This window comes from Aspergillus viridinutans, assembly GCF_018404265.1.
Source record: "Aspergillus viridinutans IFM 47045 DNA, scaffold_1, whole genome shotgun sequence".
In the NCBI taxonomy this organism is placed as follows: Eukaryota; Fungi; Ascomycota; class Eurotiomycetes; order Eurotiales; family Aspergillaceae; genus Aspergillus; species Aspergillus viridinutans.
In genome coordinates, this window is record NW_025091217.1 from 2741708 (window position 1) to 2757327 (window position 15620).

A 15620-nucleotide genomic window follows, 5' to 3' on the forward strand; every position below is an offset into this window, starting at 1 on the left:
AGCACACTGCTTTGCTTTCATGTCATTTTCGTCACTTGTGCTTAGTCGCAGCTTTCGTGCCTCGGGAGCCTGTGTCTGTTTACCGATTCCCTGCTAGCTGGACAGAAATGTGTTTTGAGCGATATGCCATCTTGTCCCCTACCAGTATACAGATGGAGCGCTACGGCTCTATTGGACGGTCGAACTTAGTCCTAGGGTTGATACAACTAGTTGCTCGTCTAAGTAATCGACGCAGGTTCTCTGGCTTCCGGTTTGGAATTTACGCCTGCTTGTTCTGAGCGACCAAGACACTGTTAATATTAATATTAGTTCAATCCTCTTCCACTGCACTGATCAGTATACCATGCCTGACTGCCTGAGGCAGAAAGATGTCTACGCTATACCGAAAATAGTAAGCCCCAAACCAGACTACAGGTATGCTCCTCGGCCAACTTCATTCAAGACTCCAAGAGAAGTTAGAACAACCAAAGGCGCAGCGCATTCACAATGAGTCTCTGGAGGTACGCAGTACGCAGCAGACATTGGCACCCCTGTACAGATACAAGACTAACACTTGGCTGGTACAGCTCCTATCGTTCACTCACCCCCAAGACCCGGGCCCTCTTCGGCGTCGGCCTTATGGCCTGGGCATCTCTCGGATTGTGGCTCTCGCCGCAGGTCGAAAACGCGATGGGGATGGTTCCCAGCGCCGAAGAAAAGGAGGAGTTGGAGAGGAAGTTGGCGCTTCGGGTGTCGCGGGTTGAGAAGGGGAATTAGATCGGTGGAATCTCGATATGGGAAGAAAGATTTCGGAGAGCGAGGGATGAAGTCGATACGCTGGTTGGCGGTTGCCGGCTCATCTGTGTCGGATGACCAGCTACATGACTTGTCTACGTGGACCACGGTGATATACCGAGCGCAACGATGGGAGAGGAACATAGCCTGGTGGTTGGTTATCCGCGGGCGTAAGAGAGGCTATCGGCAACGGACACCAGGAATATGAAGAACAGAATGCGGCCCGACTACGTAGCCGTGTACGCTGCGCGCCGTCACTGATGATCATGTCCTCTGGTATCACGTGCCATCAAGCGTCAGGAGCCGTTTGGCTAAGCGGCACAGCATTCGGAGGCCGTTTCGTGCAACGACGGGGTACTGGTGCGGAGATTTGAGCGAGACCGGACGGGATGAAGGTGGTTGGGAATTAAACTGAGAGGAAGGGGCTGTCGTGGGTCTTGTCGAAGCATGAGGATGTGGTTCCATGAGCCGTTGATGAAGGACAATGGGGTACTTGGAGGAACGTAGCGAAGCATCAAGTGCGGAAACGCAACGAGAACTGCCAGTTGGCTACAGAGCTGCACAAGTCAAGGTCGTTGCCCACTTCTTGCCACACTCTCTGGAAGATGCCACGATGCGTCGGATCGGTCATCAGCCAAGGCCACACATGCATGAGAGAATAACCGTGATGTCATACCCCAACATGATTGAATGTTGATACTCGTCTAGAAGCAAGATACCCCCGTATGGAAACACCCAAGAATGAAGCAGAGCGGTGGCACACACGCAGATTGGGCGCTGGATGCAACCGTTGCACTAGGATCCTGGTGCCCATCTGCTGATCGTAGTACAAGTATGAGTGCTTTGCCCTGCTTGCCCAGCCTGCCCAGCCTGCAGGAGCAACAATGGAAGAATAGTGTGGGAGCTGGGAAGGCTGGGGCGCTTGCTTGACTACCGTGGAGAGAAGAATCCTGAGTCACTCTTGCACGACCACCACCATGGCCCCCCTTGTACCACATGCATATTGTGGCTTCGCTTTTGATTCTTCCAGAGTCCGTATCTAGCCTCGGATTGGGAGGTGCCTTTTGCATCAGTGAGGGATACGTTGACCATATTTAGGCTCGGGCCATGGGTAATAGTATTCAGAGCTAAGGTAGACAGTTCGGGAGATACGGCCTTGGAAATAAGAGGTTCTTGTATGTACTAGTTCTATACAATACAGTACACGTCTTCCTGACAGACAGGAAAAACAGAAATAGATGCAACTGCAAGGACTGGATTGTACGGACCCTGCTGATGTCAATCCATGATGATGGACGACTATGAATCAGTGAAATCATAAGTTGAAACCTGCATAATTGGACACCAAGGTGACAAAGTCATATCCTTTGTTTGAACTAAGCTAAACTACGGCTGTCTCGTCGATCATGATCGCCCTGGAGTGCACTAAAGACAGCCCACATACAGTAGTAGACTAGTAGACTAGTAGTCTCGTTAGTCTCGTTAGCGCCTATTTTCGTTCTTTGAGGCTTCTCGCTCCGTATTCTTAGTTACTTACTGCTGCATGATTTCCTACCGCCGTACGGAGTACTGGTTTGGAATCCTGCAGCTTCCCTTTCATATACGTTTCCGCGACCATCCCGAGTCCCAACCCTAGGTTGGTCTGAAAAGTCAAACCGTACGCCGTACTCCGTAGTAATGACAAAGGGAAGGCTGAAGTTTGCCAACGAAGAAACGCAATCAAAAGGGGGGGCTGGTCGCTTGAGAGGCTTGAGCGAGGCGCCTCACCCAAAGAGGTTGTTGCTACTTGCTTCCGGACTCCAGTTTTTCGTGTCCTGTATGGAGTAGATACTTAGCTAGATACCTAAAGGCAGACACACCGCTGCGGCAGTGCATGTCGATCGTAGCATGCATCCATTGGCCGCCTTCTTCTGGATATGGTTTCCTCCTCTTCTACCACTAGAAAGAAGCGGTGACCCTCGAAGTAGCCACGATAGATAGACAAGAGCTCAGTCGCATGTGTCTCATTCTCCATCTCGATCCACGCAAGGTTCTGACTCCTAGGTCCTAGGTCGCACAGGTAACAGCAGAAAGTGACAGCGGAACGGCCCCTGGGGCAATCACAACAGGAGCAAATGGACGTATCGGAGAAAATACAAGGGTTTTGACAGGGTGCGAAACTTGGGATGGATTGCACAAGGTTTGGAGCCAATTGATCCTTTTCCCTGCCAATGTCACTGTTCTTTTGGAGGTGCGCCTGCTCCGTATGGTGTCCCTGATGTCGATCCTGTTGATCCTTGAATCATGCCTTTTCTTCTCTCTCTAACAAAGCACACTAGACAATTATGTGCTAGAAAGCAAGGTGGCGCCTCGATTTCCCCAAACAGGTGATTGGTTGCATGATGGATTCCTTTCTGTACTGTGGCTGCTTGTGCAATGCAGAGCTTGGATAGATCCTCGGTGAATCCTGACACATTCCCAACGTCAAACAAACACCGGCGATAATGTGTATACTGCGAGTAGACATGGCTTGGTTATACATTATTATTCCGGCTATCTTTTTTTTGCCCAAAAAATCCAAGCCTCCTTTTATCCTTACGGAGGAGACGGAACTGAAGAAACACAAAGTGAGAAAGGAAACTGAGAAACAGTACCTAGCCATTTAGGAGAACAGGATACGTGGCAAATATCCAATCAGACGCTAACTTGTCATGCCATTTCTCGCTAACGTGATGGATTTGTTGTCGATCGACTCAATCTGTCGGTCTAATGTTCGCGCAGATGTGAGCCGTCTAAACTATGCTGGACATTTGTGTAGGTTGAACCTAGAGGGTAGAAATTGACACAGAAAAGGTAAAAGTAAATCTGGAAATAAACACGCTCACAATTTTAAGGAGCAAACAAAAAAGCCGCAAAAGATTGAGAGGGAGAAGGGGGGGAGAGTATGTATGGCAGGCGGGTTGCGCTCCCATTGCTAAGCACGCAGACTCTGCGAGTTCGAAAATCGATAATAAGGACTGTCATTGCTTGAACGAGAGGGGCCGAGGGGGTCATAGCCCCTGGATGTAGGGATATGTTGAAGCTGCGGCGTCAGACGAGTGGGATGTTTCAGAAAATGCGAGGGTTCACTGGCTTCGCTCGAGAATATTGAAGTCATTGAATCAAATGACTCGGGGTAGCTGTTGCCGGACTCCTCACTTCCCCTAGACAGTGTATCATACTCAAATGGCGGTAGATGCGTGCGGAAATGGCTGTCGGGTTTACGGTCAAGCAGACCGAAACCACCGTCGGGGTACCCGTCCAGGCTTGACGGGCTTTTGATTGTTCCTAGCGGATCCATGGGATCATTCAGAATCCCAATATCAAATGCAGACGACGAGGATGACGAGATGTGCGGACTATCACTCAGTGGGGACGGCTCCGCCATGTGTTGATACTCCGCTCGACCGTAATGAGACCCTCCGCGTGAAGTCGGATCGAACGACATCATCAGATGCGATCTCGCCCCTGGTAACAGACCTGCTGTCACACTGCTATCACCATAGCCACCATTACCCCCGTCCGGACCCATGCTCGTCGAACTGTCTCGTCGACCGTCCTTGTAATGACCTGGAGAACGACCCCGGACCACCATGGGATGCGAAAGTTTCCTAGCAATCTTCATCCATTGCGTCTCACTTCCGTTGTTAGGATTTGTAATCTCCGCATAGAGCTCGACAACCAAGTTGTAGTACTGCTGCTGCGCCCGGCGTTTGCCGTTGTTCGCTGTCGCCTTCTGGAACTGAATACGCTCGAATGTGTGCTGTGTCGGCGGTTGTGATTGCTGCGGAGCGCCGGTGTATGAAGAACTGTAGTCCATTGACAATGCAGCCGATTGAGAGTTCAGCGCAAACGCGTGCTGCCCACCACCACTAGTCGTTGTACCGTGATTGAGAAGCAATGGCGGCGGCTGGCAAGGTTGCAGGACGACTTTCCCCGGCTTCCTTTCGGATTGCTTGTCACGTTTCGGAGTGTGTTGAACCAACTCTCGAATCTCACCATACTGCGCATTTACAACTGCCGATATGCACATGGAAAACTTTAGGATGCGCTCCGTCGTCTGATCAGAAACCTTCAGATAAAGAGGAGCACGCGTCCATGGATGTAAGGAAAACGAGCAGGAGACCGAGAAATAGTTCCGTCGATAACAGGTCCATTTCTCATCCACTTGGAAGAACCCTTTATGTATCTTGGCGTGAATCTCCGGTTTTATGGCTTGACTGCCTGCAACTATCGGCAAAAGTATATTAGTATCGTGGAAAGGAGGTGCGTCCGCTACCGGCTGGGGTAAGCGCTGTTGGGAGTCCGTGTAAATATTCCCAGTCTGTCCGAAGAAGAGATTGTGGGGGCTATCAAACGTATGATCGAGGCCTCGTGGAGTACTTGTATACGAAGAAATCCTCGGCATTTCGCTCAAGCTCGAAAGGGACGGACATGTACTTCCCCGTTGAAGGGCGTACTGTGTTGGATAATTCTCATGGCGACCGAGGATTGACGAAGTACTGGAAAGGCCCTGTCCTTGTGACTGAAGAGCGGACGACAGCCCGGGCGGCGGCTGACTAGGAGGACTGGTCAGTACCATCGACATCTTTCAACGGATCTGGTATAGACAAGCAAACTGCTAGACCTACAGTGCAGGCACACGATGTGGCCGAAAGTCCGGCATTCTCTCGTATGGCGAGCTGGTTGAATGTGAATAGATAGAGCCTGATGCAGGAGAAAATGGACCTGACAAGAGGTATAGAGCATTAGCAAGAGCTGTTATAGCAGATCTTGACTGAACAGAACGAACAGATCGAGTTTTCTTGTTCCGAAACAAAAGAGACACATACCGGAGCATGGATCAGAATGGTTCATAAGAGGTGATGCCCCAAAACTGAAAGGAGTAAACCTTGTCAGCAAAATGACCGAGTCCTAATTTGGTGCCAAAAGCTGCGTCTTCAACCGGGGAAAATAAGGCAAACGAAGGGAACAACATAAGATGCCCCTCATCCTGGAAGGTTCTGCGTATATAAGAGACTCGATCCGGAGTTGATGGGAGGCTTCTGCGACAGCATGATGAAGACATCAAATAGCAAGACCAGCAAGGAACAGAATCCAGAGGCATGCAAGTCCAATGTGCTCAAGTACAGGATTTTGGAAAAAAAGAAAAAAAGAAAAAGAACGCGAAAAATGGAAAATGGAAAATGGAAAATAGGGAAAACAGCAGAGGGGCAAAAGAAGCAAGCACCTAGAGAGTGTCTGGACAAGAAAGGTACTGTACACTGTGACTAGTACCAGGCAGGCAAGCGGGCCAAGTGGAGCACAAGAGCAGTCTGAATTGAAAGACAACTTACGCTACATCCTGCATTGCAGACTGTTGTGCGCTGTACCTCAAGCCGTTGGTGGCAGGGATCGAGACTGGCTGCGCTAAGGAAGGGCCAATAGCACCGTTTCGTCGGCGGTTGTCCTCATCGTCGATAGAAAAGCCAGTATGGCCAGCAAATTGTCGTGGTGCCCCGGTATAATCACTGTCGCTGGTGACAGGGCCCTCCAGGAACGGGCTCTGCAAAAGGGTTGCTGGTGGACAAGATAAGGGTCAGGGACCGGAAGTACAGCACGAGCAGGACACGCCATGGTATGAAAACAGAACAAAGAAATAATGCATTTATGAGAAATGGTGCGTAGCGAAAAGTAAAAAAAGAAAAAGAAAGGACAAAGAAAAAAACAAAATTAAAATTGGAAATACTAAAAGAGGGGATTGCTCAAGCTTCGCCTTGTCCGAAACAGGCGACATCCCTGTCGCCAAGGATCACCGTAAGGCTTCGTACTGTTCACTACTTCCACGATAAAGATTTTGCAACACCTCGTACCAAGGAGGTCAATTGAGATAGCAATGGACAGGAAAGATCGTATGCCATCGGGGGGGGCTAAGTCCTCCGCGACATACACTAATAGTCACCGGAGCGGCAGATCGGACAAGTGAAAAAGTCACACCGAACGACTGAAGATGCAAGACTATGGAGAGGGCAAAGAGAAGAGGCCGAACTTACAGTGATTCATTTGTCAGACTCCCGGATATCTGCGTTTTGTCGGTTTTGGCCTTCTGAGTTGATAGGCGTCTGATTGCCTCCAGGATTTCCCCTAATTGAGCAAGCACTCTAGTAACTCGAGTATCGAAGCTCTAGGCTTTCAAAGACGTTGATAAGCCTCTGGCCAGGTCAAACAGAAATCTGGCAGCCTCGCAAAGTGTTCTCCTGTTATCAACTTTGCGAGTATCGCAGCTAGGGAGATCTTTTCCGAAATACGCCTCGAACGGAAAGGCCTTGAATTGGCATCAAGGCTTCCGGTATTGTCAACGAGGGAAACAAGCCAAAAGGCTGTTGGCTTATTCCCAGCGGGATTATGGATTATCAAAACGTCTGCGACTTCCCTGTTAAGCGGAAGCTTTCCCTGGAACATGTAAGCGTCGCCTTGAACTGACTGCTATGGATGTCAAGGTTGCGAATTGATAGAACGGTGAGATGGGAGATTGGAGAGTATTCCGGGGGATCCAAAGCGAACAGGAATCCAGAGTTAATAGAACATCATAAGAACAGAGATCGGATACGTGAGTAGCCAACCATAAACTCGCTTCTCGCACGAAGTGCATGCATACTCGACGAGACTGACAGAATCTTTCGGCCGGTTGGACTGTCTTCTGGAACTGCATCATAATTCGCTCGATGAAGACATCGCTTCTTCCCTGGCAGCCATACATGATAGAAAAGATAATTTTTCCATCATCTTGCGGATACAAGAGTAGAAAGGAGGCAAGGCGTCGAACCGGCTGCATATTGGTGGAGAGATCCACAAGTTGACAAGAGAAGGCAGATATTGGACAAGAATAATAAACGAAAGGAATAAAGGCGAAGAGTAAGTTATGAAATATGGACTTACTCATTCAGTAGATGCCCGGCTGATGTATTAACAAAAATGCCGGCGATGAGCAAAATGTAGCTCTTCTCCCCGCGATTGCTGAGTGCTCAAGCTGCACGCATACGTAGACCAGTTGTCGCACTGTTCGGTCTGTCCACGTCGACAAGGCGGTTGTCAGACTGAAACCACCCAGTTCTCAACCTCTCACACAGCAAGATGGAGTAGTCCAAGCGGATTTCACAACGAATAGGTCGAAGAAGATTCAGGGTTGTTCTTCCAAGCTATCTTCCGAACCACTCAGTGGACGTTGAACGAAGACCGAGAATGGACGCCTATGGCCGGGGACTTGAGGGACAAGCTCGATAGATATTCGATTCCAGATACTGGGTTAAAGACGCTTTGCGCATGTCATGTTGTTTTCCTAGGCCTAGATATCCACCCAGGTGCGCACAACGCCCGTTTCTCCGTTTCTTTCCAGCCTGGCCCCTCTTGTGTCCAATAACAATCCTGGTAGACATGCGGCGGAGTCTCTGCAGAATCTTCGTTGCGTACAAGGCTAAATGACTTCAAGTTGCTGGATTAAGCTTGCGGCCGAGGAGTGTTCTCGCCACGAGATCTTGGTGAAATTGACAGTCATGCCAGGGTTAACAACATTCGTTGTAACCGAACGAAGGAAACTACACTGGCTGGTGGCAGTAGGAAGGGGTCCAACCGTACTCGCTTGAATCTTTAGATGCTCTCTTTTTTCCCCCCTTTTCCTTTTCTTTTTTTGCCCTTCTGTCATGAAGCATTTGTTCTCTTTTCCCTTATCCTTTTTGCCCCAGTTCTCCAAGGGGTACTGTCATGTCATTTCCGCAGCCTTGTCCTTCTTGTTATGTACGGGACGAAGCAATAATTCGGATAATGAACATTGTTGCATTATCTCATAGTGTGCATGTAAAGTTGGCCACTGTCGGTAGAACAGGTGCCATTGGCCAATCTGCACGTTACATCTCTCTGGCCCAAGCCCCAGGCAGACTTCAAGCTGCACAAACAACCGAGTAGTTCCAAGTTAGAGGTACCCTAATGTTGTCACAATCTGACTGGACGCTTGATTTGGTGGAATGATCTAAATAGAGTAATTCTAGTCAAGTCAGCTGTTCTTAGCGTCGATATCCGGCAAACGGCAGGGTGCAGCAGAGCAGAAAAAATAATAATAATAATAATAATAATAATAATAATAATAATAATGATAATAATAATAATAAGATGGAACTAGAGAAATTAGTAGCGTAGATCATCAACCCGGATATCCCGTGCAGACCCTAGTCGCATGATGGGGCCCTGCTGTCGAACTACTGGGCTTAGTTAGTCATAAGGGGCCAATAACTGCGGGAGTTGCAAAGAACGGTTCTTTGTGAAGCGCAGCAACGCTAGACGAGGCGAGGATATGCTCATGGCGAGTTAACAAGGTTCTAGTCTTCCCGGTGGAGACGATCTAAAATCTCTTAAAACTGGAAAAGTTGTCCCCTAGCACATTTGAGCCTTGGACACTTTTCGAGGCACGAGTAGGTCTTGCATGAATGAGAGATCAGGCGATCGACGGTCCGATCGAAAATCGCTGTTGGTTGATTGCTCACCGACACGACCGACAGCACCGAAATAGGTATGCAGCGTGCACCAGCTGCCATAGAGTAGAATCTGGAATGGTAAGAATGTGGTGCCAATCTCGAGCTGAACTGCCATCCAATGACCGAAGGCCGGCTGCTTTTCCATCGGCGGCTCCCGGGACAAGGTACTTTAGTTTCGAAAGGGTGTGGACTGTGGAGAGATCCATGACGCGGAAAGAAATAACCCATAGCTACTGCATACACACGGAGTGCACAGCATTGTTTTCCAGAAATTCGAGCATCTGGCCCACCAACAAGGGAACGAGACAGAAGACAGAAACTCGGCGTATTGTGGAAGGGTATTACGGGTAATCACCCTGGATCCTGTGAAGTGACCACACACACTGCTTCCTTTTTAATGAGGGATCATCTGGTGGCTGAATGATCATCCAGGCATGCAGGAAGCTAGTTGGTTCGAATGCAATTTTCATCGTCCTGGAGCGGATGACAAGGTCATTTCATTGGTGGAGTGCCAAGATTTGAGATTACTTGGTTTGAGGACCAGGCTGCGATAATAATGGAGGGGTGGGAATGATGTTGTGCAGGATGATGTCCCTGGACGAATCCCATAGTAACGTATTACCTAGTACTCCGTACAAGGGAGAGTGGAAGAGGAAGTGGGGAAGAGGTTGCATCCTCCAAGCAGGGGAAATAGTTTGGGGATTGTTATTGGGCGAGTCCCAATAATATTAATAATTGGAGCTGAGAACACATGGTTCTTGTGAATCACTCATATTCTGATCCATTTCAAGCAAAGAAGATCGGTGATGGTGGCGATAGTTTAATCAGATGTTGATGACGATAGTGGTGACGAGTATGATGGTGCTGCGGGTTGCTGAAAGGAGGAAAAAGAAACAGCAAGTAACTGCCCTGTTGTCTTCCACAAGATACTAGAGAGGTATGTCCAGCAGCTCAATGGAACGAGGGGGGTGCTCTGTAGTGTCCTCTTCCGTTACTTGAACTTCTAACTACTTCTGGTTAGTCAACTGGTAGTTTGCTTTTAGTTTCACTTTGGATAATAATATCAAACTAGTATTACGGAGTCTGACTAGGTACTACTTGATTTCTGATTAGGGTCCCATGGCACGTGCACTGGCGGAAAGTAAACAAAGATTACCTTAGGTAGTAAAATACTAGCCTGGACGGAATGGCTAGGTATGGGTGCAACCTTAGGTATCTACGGTAAGTACCTTATCTCCCAAACATCCATGGCAGCCTTTAAAATGACCTGATCAGCGTCTCTAAATTCCACGCTGATTATGTCTTCATTGCGAGCAATCATCATGACCTCATCTAGTCCTTTTCAAAATCCTGCATTTCATCTATGCTAGTGGTAAGATTGTTCCGGATGTCTTCGTACGTTCTTTCTCTTTCCCGAGTATCTATTGTTGGCTTTAGCATTTCCTTTGATGGATATCCTTTCTTCTCCAGTCGTCATAAGCGCCAAGAGTCGAGAACTCATTCTTGACTTTCAGAATTTCGGAGGCTTGACAGCCGAGAGATCCTGGTGGCCGCTCTATTGCTCTAGTGCCTACACTAACTATGGAGATGAGAAATTTTTAAGATTCCGTCTCCATGGGGTCCTCCACTAACCATACTTAATTTCCACTACGACTCAGAGTCTCCACTTCGCTCTACTGGATTTAGAGGTCCTGATGGCCTAGAAGCCTTTCTTCCAGGAGGCTCGGAGACCCATTTTACGATCCCTGAGAAGCCCAATTCTCATTAAGGTTCGAGCAATGCCTCAATTAATTCTTCGTTGATGTCTAGAACCATGGTATTGTCCATTTGCCCTTGTCGGAATGTGTTCAAAGTCCGGATCGTTTGGAAATGGCTAATTTTTGCCCATCAGGTACCTGGCAGGGTCGGAGTGCTCGGACCCTACCTGACTCAGAGCTCTATCTGTCTTTCAACGTTCCGTCGTCCATCTTTTCCAGCTCTATAGCTTCTTCGGTACTCCTTCTCCTGGTAATTTCCCCTGTGCAACAATAATGGGCAACGGAAGTGGAGCTGCAACTGGCCGGTGATAACAGTTGACCTTTGAATGGCAGTGATGGGTATAATGGGAAGGACAACATGGCTAGCAAAGTCCGGGACAGCAGCGTACCGTCTGTCAGAAGAGGAGGAGGAGTCATTGCTCTGTAACAAGTCACCACAACTGGGAATAGTTTGGAGCATGCTTCTGAATTTTGAACTCTGCACTCCCTTTCCATTGAGAGCATTTGCTCGCGGGATTACCAGCCTCGACGTTTGGAGAAGCATAGGCTATAACAAACCAGAGCAACAATCTAACCCGTCTAAGCTAATCCATACCATGACGGTCTCTCCGAGCAATGTGTACAAATAAACTAAACACGGCATTCCACTCAAAACTCAGCACAACTCGGATCCGAAGAGGATGCAGATTCACGGGGCAGATGCCGGATGTGGCGTAGCCCTTGACGTCTTAAACAAATCCATGCAAATCATGTCGGGCGTCTTCAGATATCTGTCGCTTTCCGTGCAGTTTGGCAACCTGATGGCACTAAGTGACGGTCTTACTTGCGGAAATCCACCACCTGAGGTATGGACTTTCTACTTGCATCAGGTACTATCTAGTAGGATATCACTGACATAATCGAGGATTTGTCAGGCTTCTAGTCGTTCACTATTTTCGGAGATTACCCAGGTTGTCTTTCTCCTGTACCTTTCAATATCCTTCCCCTCGCTATACTACCTATATCTTGAGCTTTTCTCCTTCGGGGGTGCTGCGTGGCGAACCAGGGATTCCTCGTGGCTGGACACAGTCCAAACTATGCATTGTCTAAGCCCAATACGTCTTGTGCAACGTGAAGTAGTCAGGCGCTATCGGAGTACGAAGCCCTCTGATGCAAGTAGATTTGACCGACAGACCCACCACTAAATCATACGGTGCTTGGAACGAAAGGACTGCAAGCCGAGATGACGCACGCTTTCATGAGCTCCCCTCATGGCTTGGGCGATCGAGATAGTCGACGAGTCTACCGGATGATCTACATATTCTCGGAGACCGGAAATCGAGGAGCCGATGAGATTTAGGTTTGTAGACTGGTCCTTTCAAGTGCGCTCACCAAGAGATTCGAGACTTTGCTTGAAGCTAACTCTGTCAGGGTACAATACAGTCGTTTTTGCTCGCGTATGGCCAGGAAAAAAGGCAAGCCACGATACTTGGGTCGACATTCTTGACACCGATTGGATGGAGTGGACACTGAAATCATTCTAGGGGCCGATATGCTGACTCCCGCGACACTCCAGAACCTCCGCTCGTTGGATCAAGGGCTGCCTGTCCCAGAAGCGCTAATGTTGTACGACGCTCTGCTCCAAAATCTGCTCAGAATCGTGTCTCAGGCCGTCATCGTTATGTCCATGGTACGGGTCGTTAGCATTGTCAACTACCTAGTGACCTTGATACAAGCTTCGTCTGCAATGTAACAGGTGTGGAAGCCCAAACTCATTGGATGAGACTCCTGACCGTTAGTTCCAGAGAGAAAGATGTTGATCTGAGCTATACATACTGCACTCCACAATGCATTGGTGTCACTCTCGGATGAAACTTCGATGCAACGCTGTTGACCCTTTCATTCTCTGATGGGCGGAATCTATTCGCTTTCCGTTATCAAAGCTTCTGACAAGACTGCTTGCCCCTTCGGGTCATTGCTCATTGAGCGAGGTGTCGGCTTCACAAGATCCGCGCCAATCAACGAATTATGCTCCCTATCTAGACCAGTCTGTCCTTGTTCTTTACTGGACAATGGAGAATCCTTGAACTTTTTGTTGCCAAGATTCGAACATACACTGCCTAGCTGCTACTGACAGTCGTGGCGGCAGTACCTCGCTCGATGGAACACAACAACTGTCATTTAGACATGAGCGTAGTGCTTAGGATTTGAGGAGTTGACTCAGTCGGCTTCCTGTTATCCTTCCCAATTCAATAGTATAATTCAAAATACAAGGAGTGGAGTTCACAATGGCCTCCACTTTTCTCCGACGTATCTTCCACCTACGACTGAAAGAAACACCCGCTCCGATGTTGCAAAAAGCTGCAACAAAAATAGCCACTACTCCTTCCACAATGCGAGTCACCTATTCCAGAGCAAAGGACCAAAGGACCAAAGGAGCAGGGCTGTCTACACTGCGTAGTACGTCCTGGTCATGCTAAAAACAAGACTTGTACTTCAGGATTAGAGACTATGACAACTTCTCTCATTTTTGTACGCTTCCATTCAGATGAGAATGGTGAAAATATAAACCCTCTGAAACGATAGCTTTTCTTTGCATCCAATGGCCGCGCGCCTCGAGCAAGCAAACCACACGACGCATGTCTTTTTATAATCATCATTATCGACCGAGTCATACAGTACAAAGAAAAAGGAGGAAAATCTCTAGTCATGAAGCGAGCTCTGCCTGACGAAAACACCCAGGTGTCGTGAAAGGAAATCAGGAAGCGAGTATCTAAGTCGTCCTCTTTGCGAATTCGACGCGGAGAATCAAGTGACGGTAACCAACTGCAGAGAGAGCGAGACATTAGCGGCCGCGCTACGCAAGATAAAACAAAAGAAGGCGAGAGGGGAGGGAGAACGTACAGCCATCCATTTTTTCGCAAGCACGTGCAGCATCGGTCCGATCTGCAAAGCTGATGAAAGCGAAGCCCTTGGCTCTCTGGGTTTCCCTGTCTCTGGCGAGGAAGACTCTGGTGACGCGACCGAAACGCTCGAACAAATCCCGAAGTTCTGCTTCCTCTGCCAACTCGCTCACCTATAGAAACGTAAAAATCAGTATTTACTCGGGACGTAGAGCAGGCGTGCGGAAGGAGGCGAAACTCACGTTTGTAACTCTCAGAGTCGCCAGATCGTCCTTCTCGTACTTGCCAGCCATTCTCTCGCCACCAGCAGCAGCACCTTTCCGCATGTGAGGAGGCACGTAGCTCGAGGTTCCAGCACCAAGGCCACCAGCAGCCGGGGCGTCCTCAGCGCCGGCCTCAGAACCAGCCGCGCCAGCGGTCTCGTCGACAGGCGCCATGGTATCCTTGAACGGACACCGAGCAGTGAAATGCTCTCCGCTGCAAATACGACACTTGACCTTCTTGTCCTTGAGCTGGTCCTTGATGCTGCCCTTCTCGGGGCCGGCCTTCTCAGCCTCCGCGGCCTGAGCCCGCCAGTTCACACTGGGTCTGAAGACGATGTTCTCGCCGACGGAGGTGGTGTCGAACGAGGGGCCCGCGGCGTGGCCCTTCTCGAGCCCGAACTTGGCCCACGACCGCCGCTCCGCGACCTGCGGGTTGACGTGCTCCCTCACCACGGTCGTCTTGATCCGGCGGGTGACCTTGACCTTCTTGCCCTCGTCGTTGAAGCGGTACGAAACAACGGTCTTTGTGCCATCTTTGTTCGTCGTGACTTGTTGCGCGGGGAGCGCGGAGGGGTCATCGAACTCCTCGTCGTCGGCCCAGTCGGCGGCGCGGCTGGAAAAAAGGGAAAAATTACAGTCAGAATCAAGGCGGGAAGAGAATGCGTTCAAAAAGGTATACTCACTTTCCTAGTCTGGACATTTTGTGTGATATGTGGTGACTTGATGTCTGTTTGCTGAATTTCTTGGATTTCCACGAAAGGCGAATCCGTTGTGGATTTGTTCGGAGTGGCGCAGAATTTGTGGCGCGTCCGCTGTGGCTGCTGTCCAGGAACGAGAGTCACGTGGCTTATAGTTGACTCGTCCAATACGGAGTACAAAAATTAGGTGTGCTTTACTTTCAATGCATCATCATTGCATCTTAACTTGGTTGATTTTGAAGCAAAGGCTGAAAGATCCTTAGTGACTTCTATCGAGATACTGCGTTCTTGTCAATCCTTGTCTTTGATGACACAATAGGTTGCTTGTTATTACTGGCTGACATGCACTTTCGCTGTCGGAGAAGATATGACAACTTGATTGACTCTTCAAGTTTGGCAATGATATCTCCTTCCGTGGCTGAGGTCTCTATAGTCGCTCGTCTGCGAGGGTACATTTCCTTGTACACTTGAGACGGAGCTTGTCAGTCTACCTTGAAAGCAAAGACTATATACACAATACCAACACACCACCAGCACTGATACAGGAATGTCAGAAATGGCAAAGACGAGCCTGAGAATCTGCATGATGTGCCGATGTCCGCTTCAGTGACAAAATAATGGATATCTATAACGAAGCAGACCAAGAACGAACTACATCCTCCCATGCAAGGACTTACTCTTGAATCAACACCATTCTGTCGAGACTTGCATTTTTCTGAGA

The 15620-nt window shown here is 48.9% G+C and overlaps 3 protein-coding genes across 3 annotated transcripts; 1 reads left to right on the forward strand and 2 right to left on the reverse strand.

Annotated features, from left to right (window-relative positions):
• Nucleotides 1-486: 486 nt before the first annotated feature.
• Aspvir_000838 (uncharacterized protein) lies at nucleotides 487-756 on the forward strand (the record flags this gene model as incomplete). Its single annotated transcript, XM_043265970.1, has 2 exons — nucleotides 487-500; nucleotides 567-756. The coding sequence occupies 2 exons, from the start codon at nucleotides 487-489 to the stop codon at nucleotides 754-756; spliced, it is 204 nt and encodes a 67-aa protein (XP_043121905.1).
• A 2971-nt stretch (nucleotides 757-3727) lies between these two features.
• Nucleotides 3728-6408, reverse strand: Aspvir_000839 (NDT80 / PhoG like DNA-binding family protein; the record flags this gene model as incomplete). Its single annotated transcript, XM_043265971.1, has 5 exons — nucleotides 3728-5351; nucleotides 5424-5520; nucleotides 5625-5668; nucleotides 6129-6337; nucleotides 6388-6408. The coding sequence occupies 5 exons, from the start codon at nucleotides 6406-6408 to the stop codon at nucleotides 3728-3730; spliced, it is 1995 nt and encodes a 664-aa protein (XP_043121906.1).
• Nucleotides 6409-13808: 7400 nt separating this feature from the next.
• Nucleotides 13809-14901, reverse strand: tif35 (translation initiation factor eIF3 core subunit g; the record flags this gene model as incomplete). The annotated part of the gene is made up of 4 exons (XM_043265972.1): nucleotides 13809-13861; nucleotides 13940-14111; nucleotides 14181-14814; nucleotides 14885-14901. 4 exons carry the CDS (start codon nucleotides 14899-14901, stop codon nucleotides 13809-13811), a joined length of 876 nt encoding a protein of 291 aa, XP_043121907.1.
• Between the last annotated feature and the right edge of the window lie 719 nt (nucleotides 14902-15620).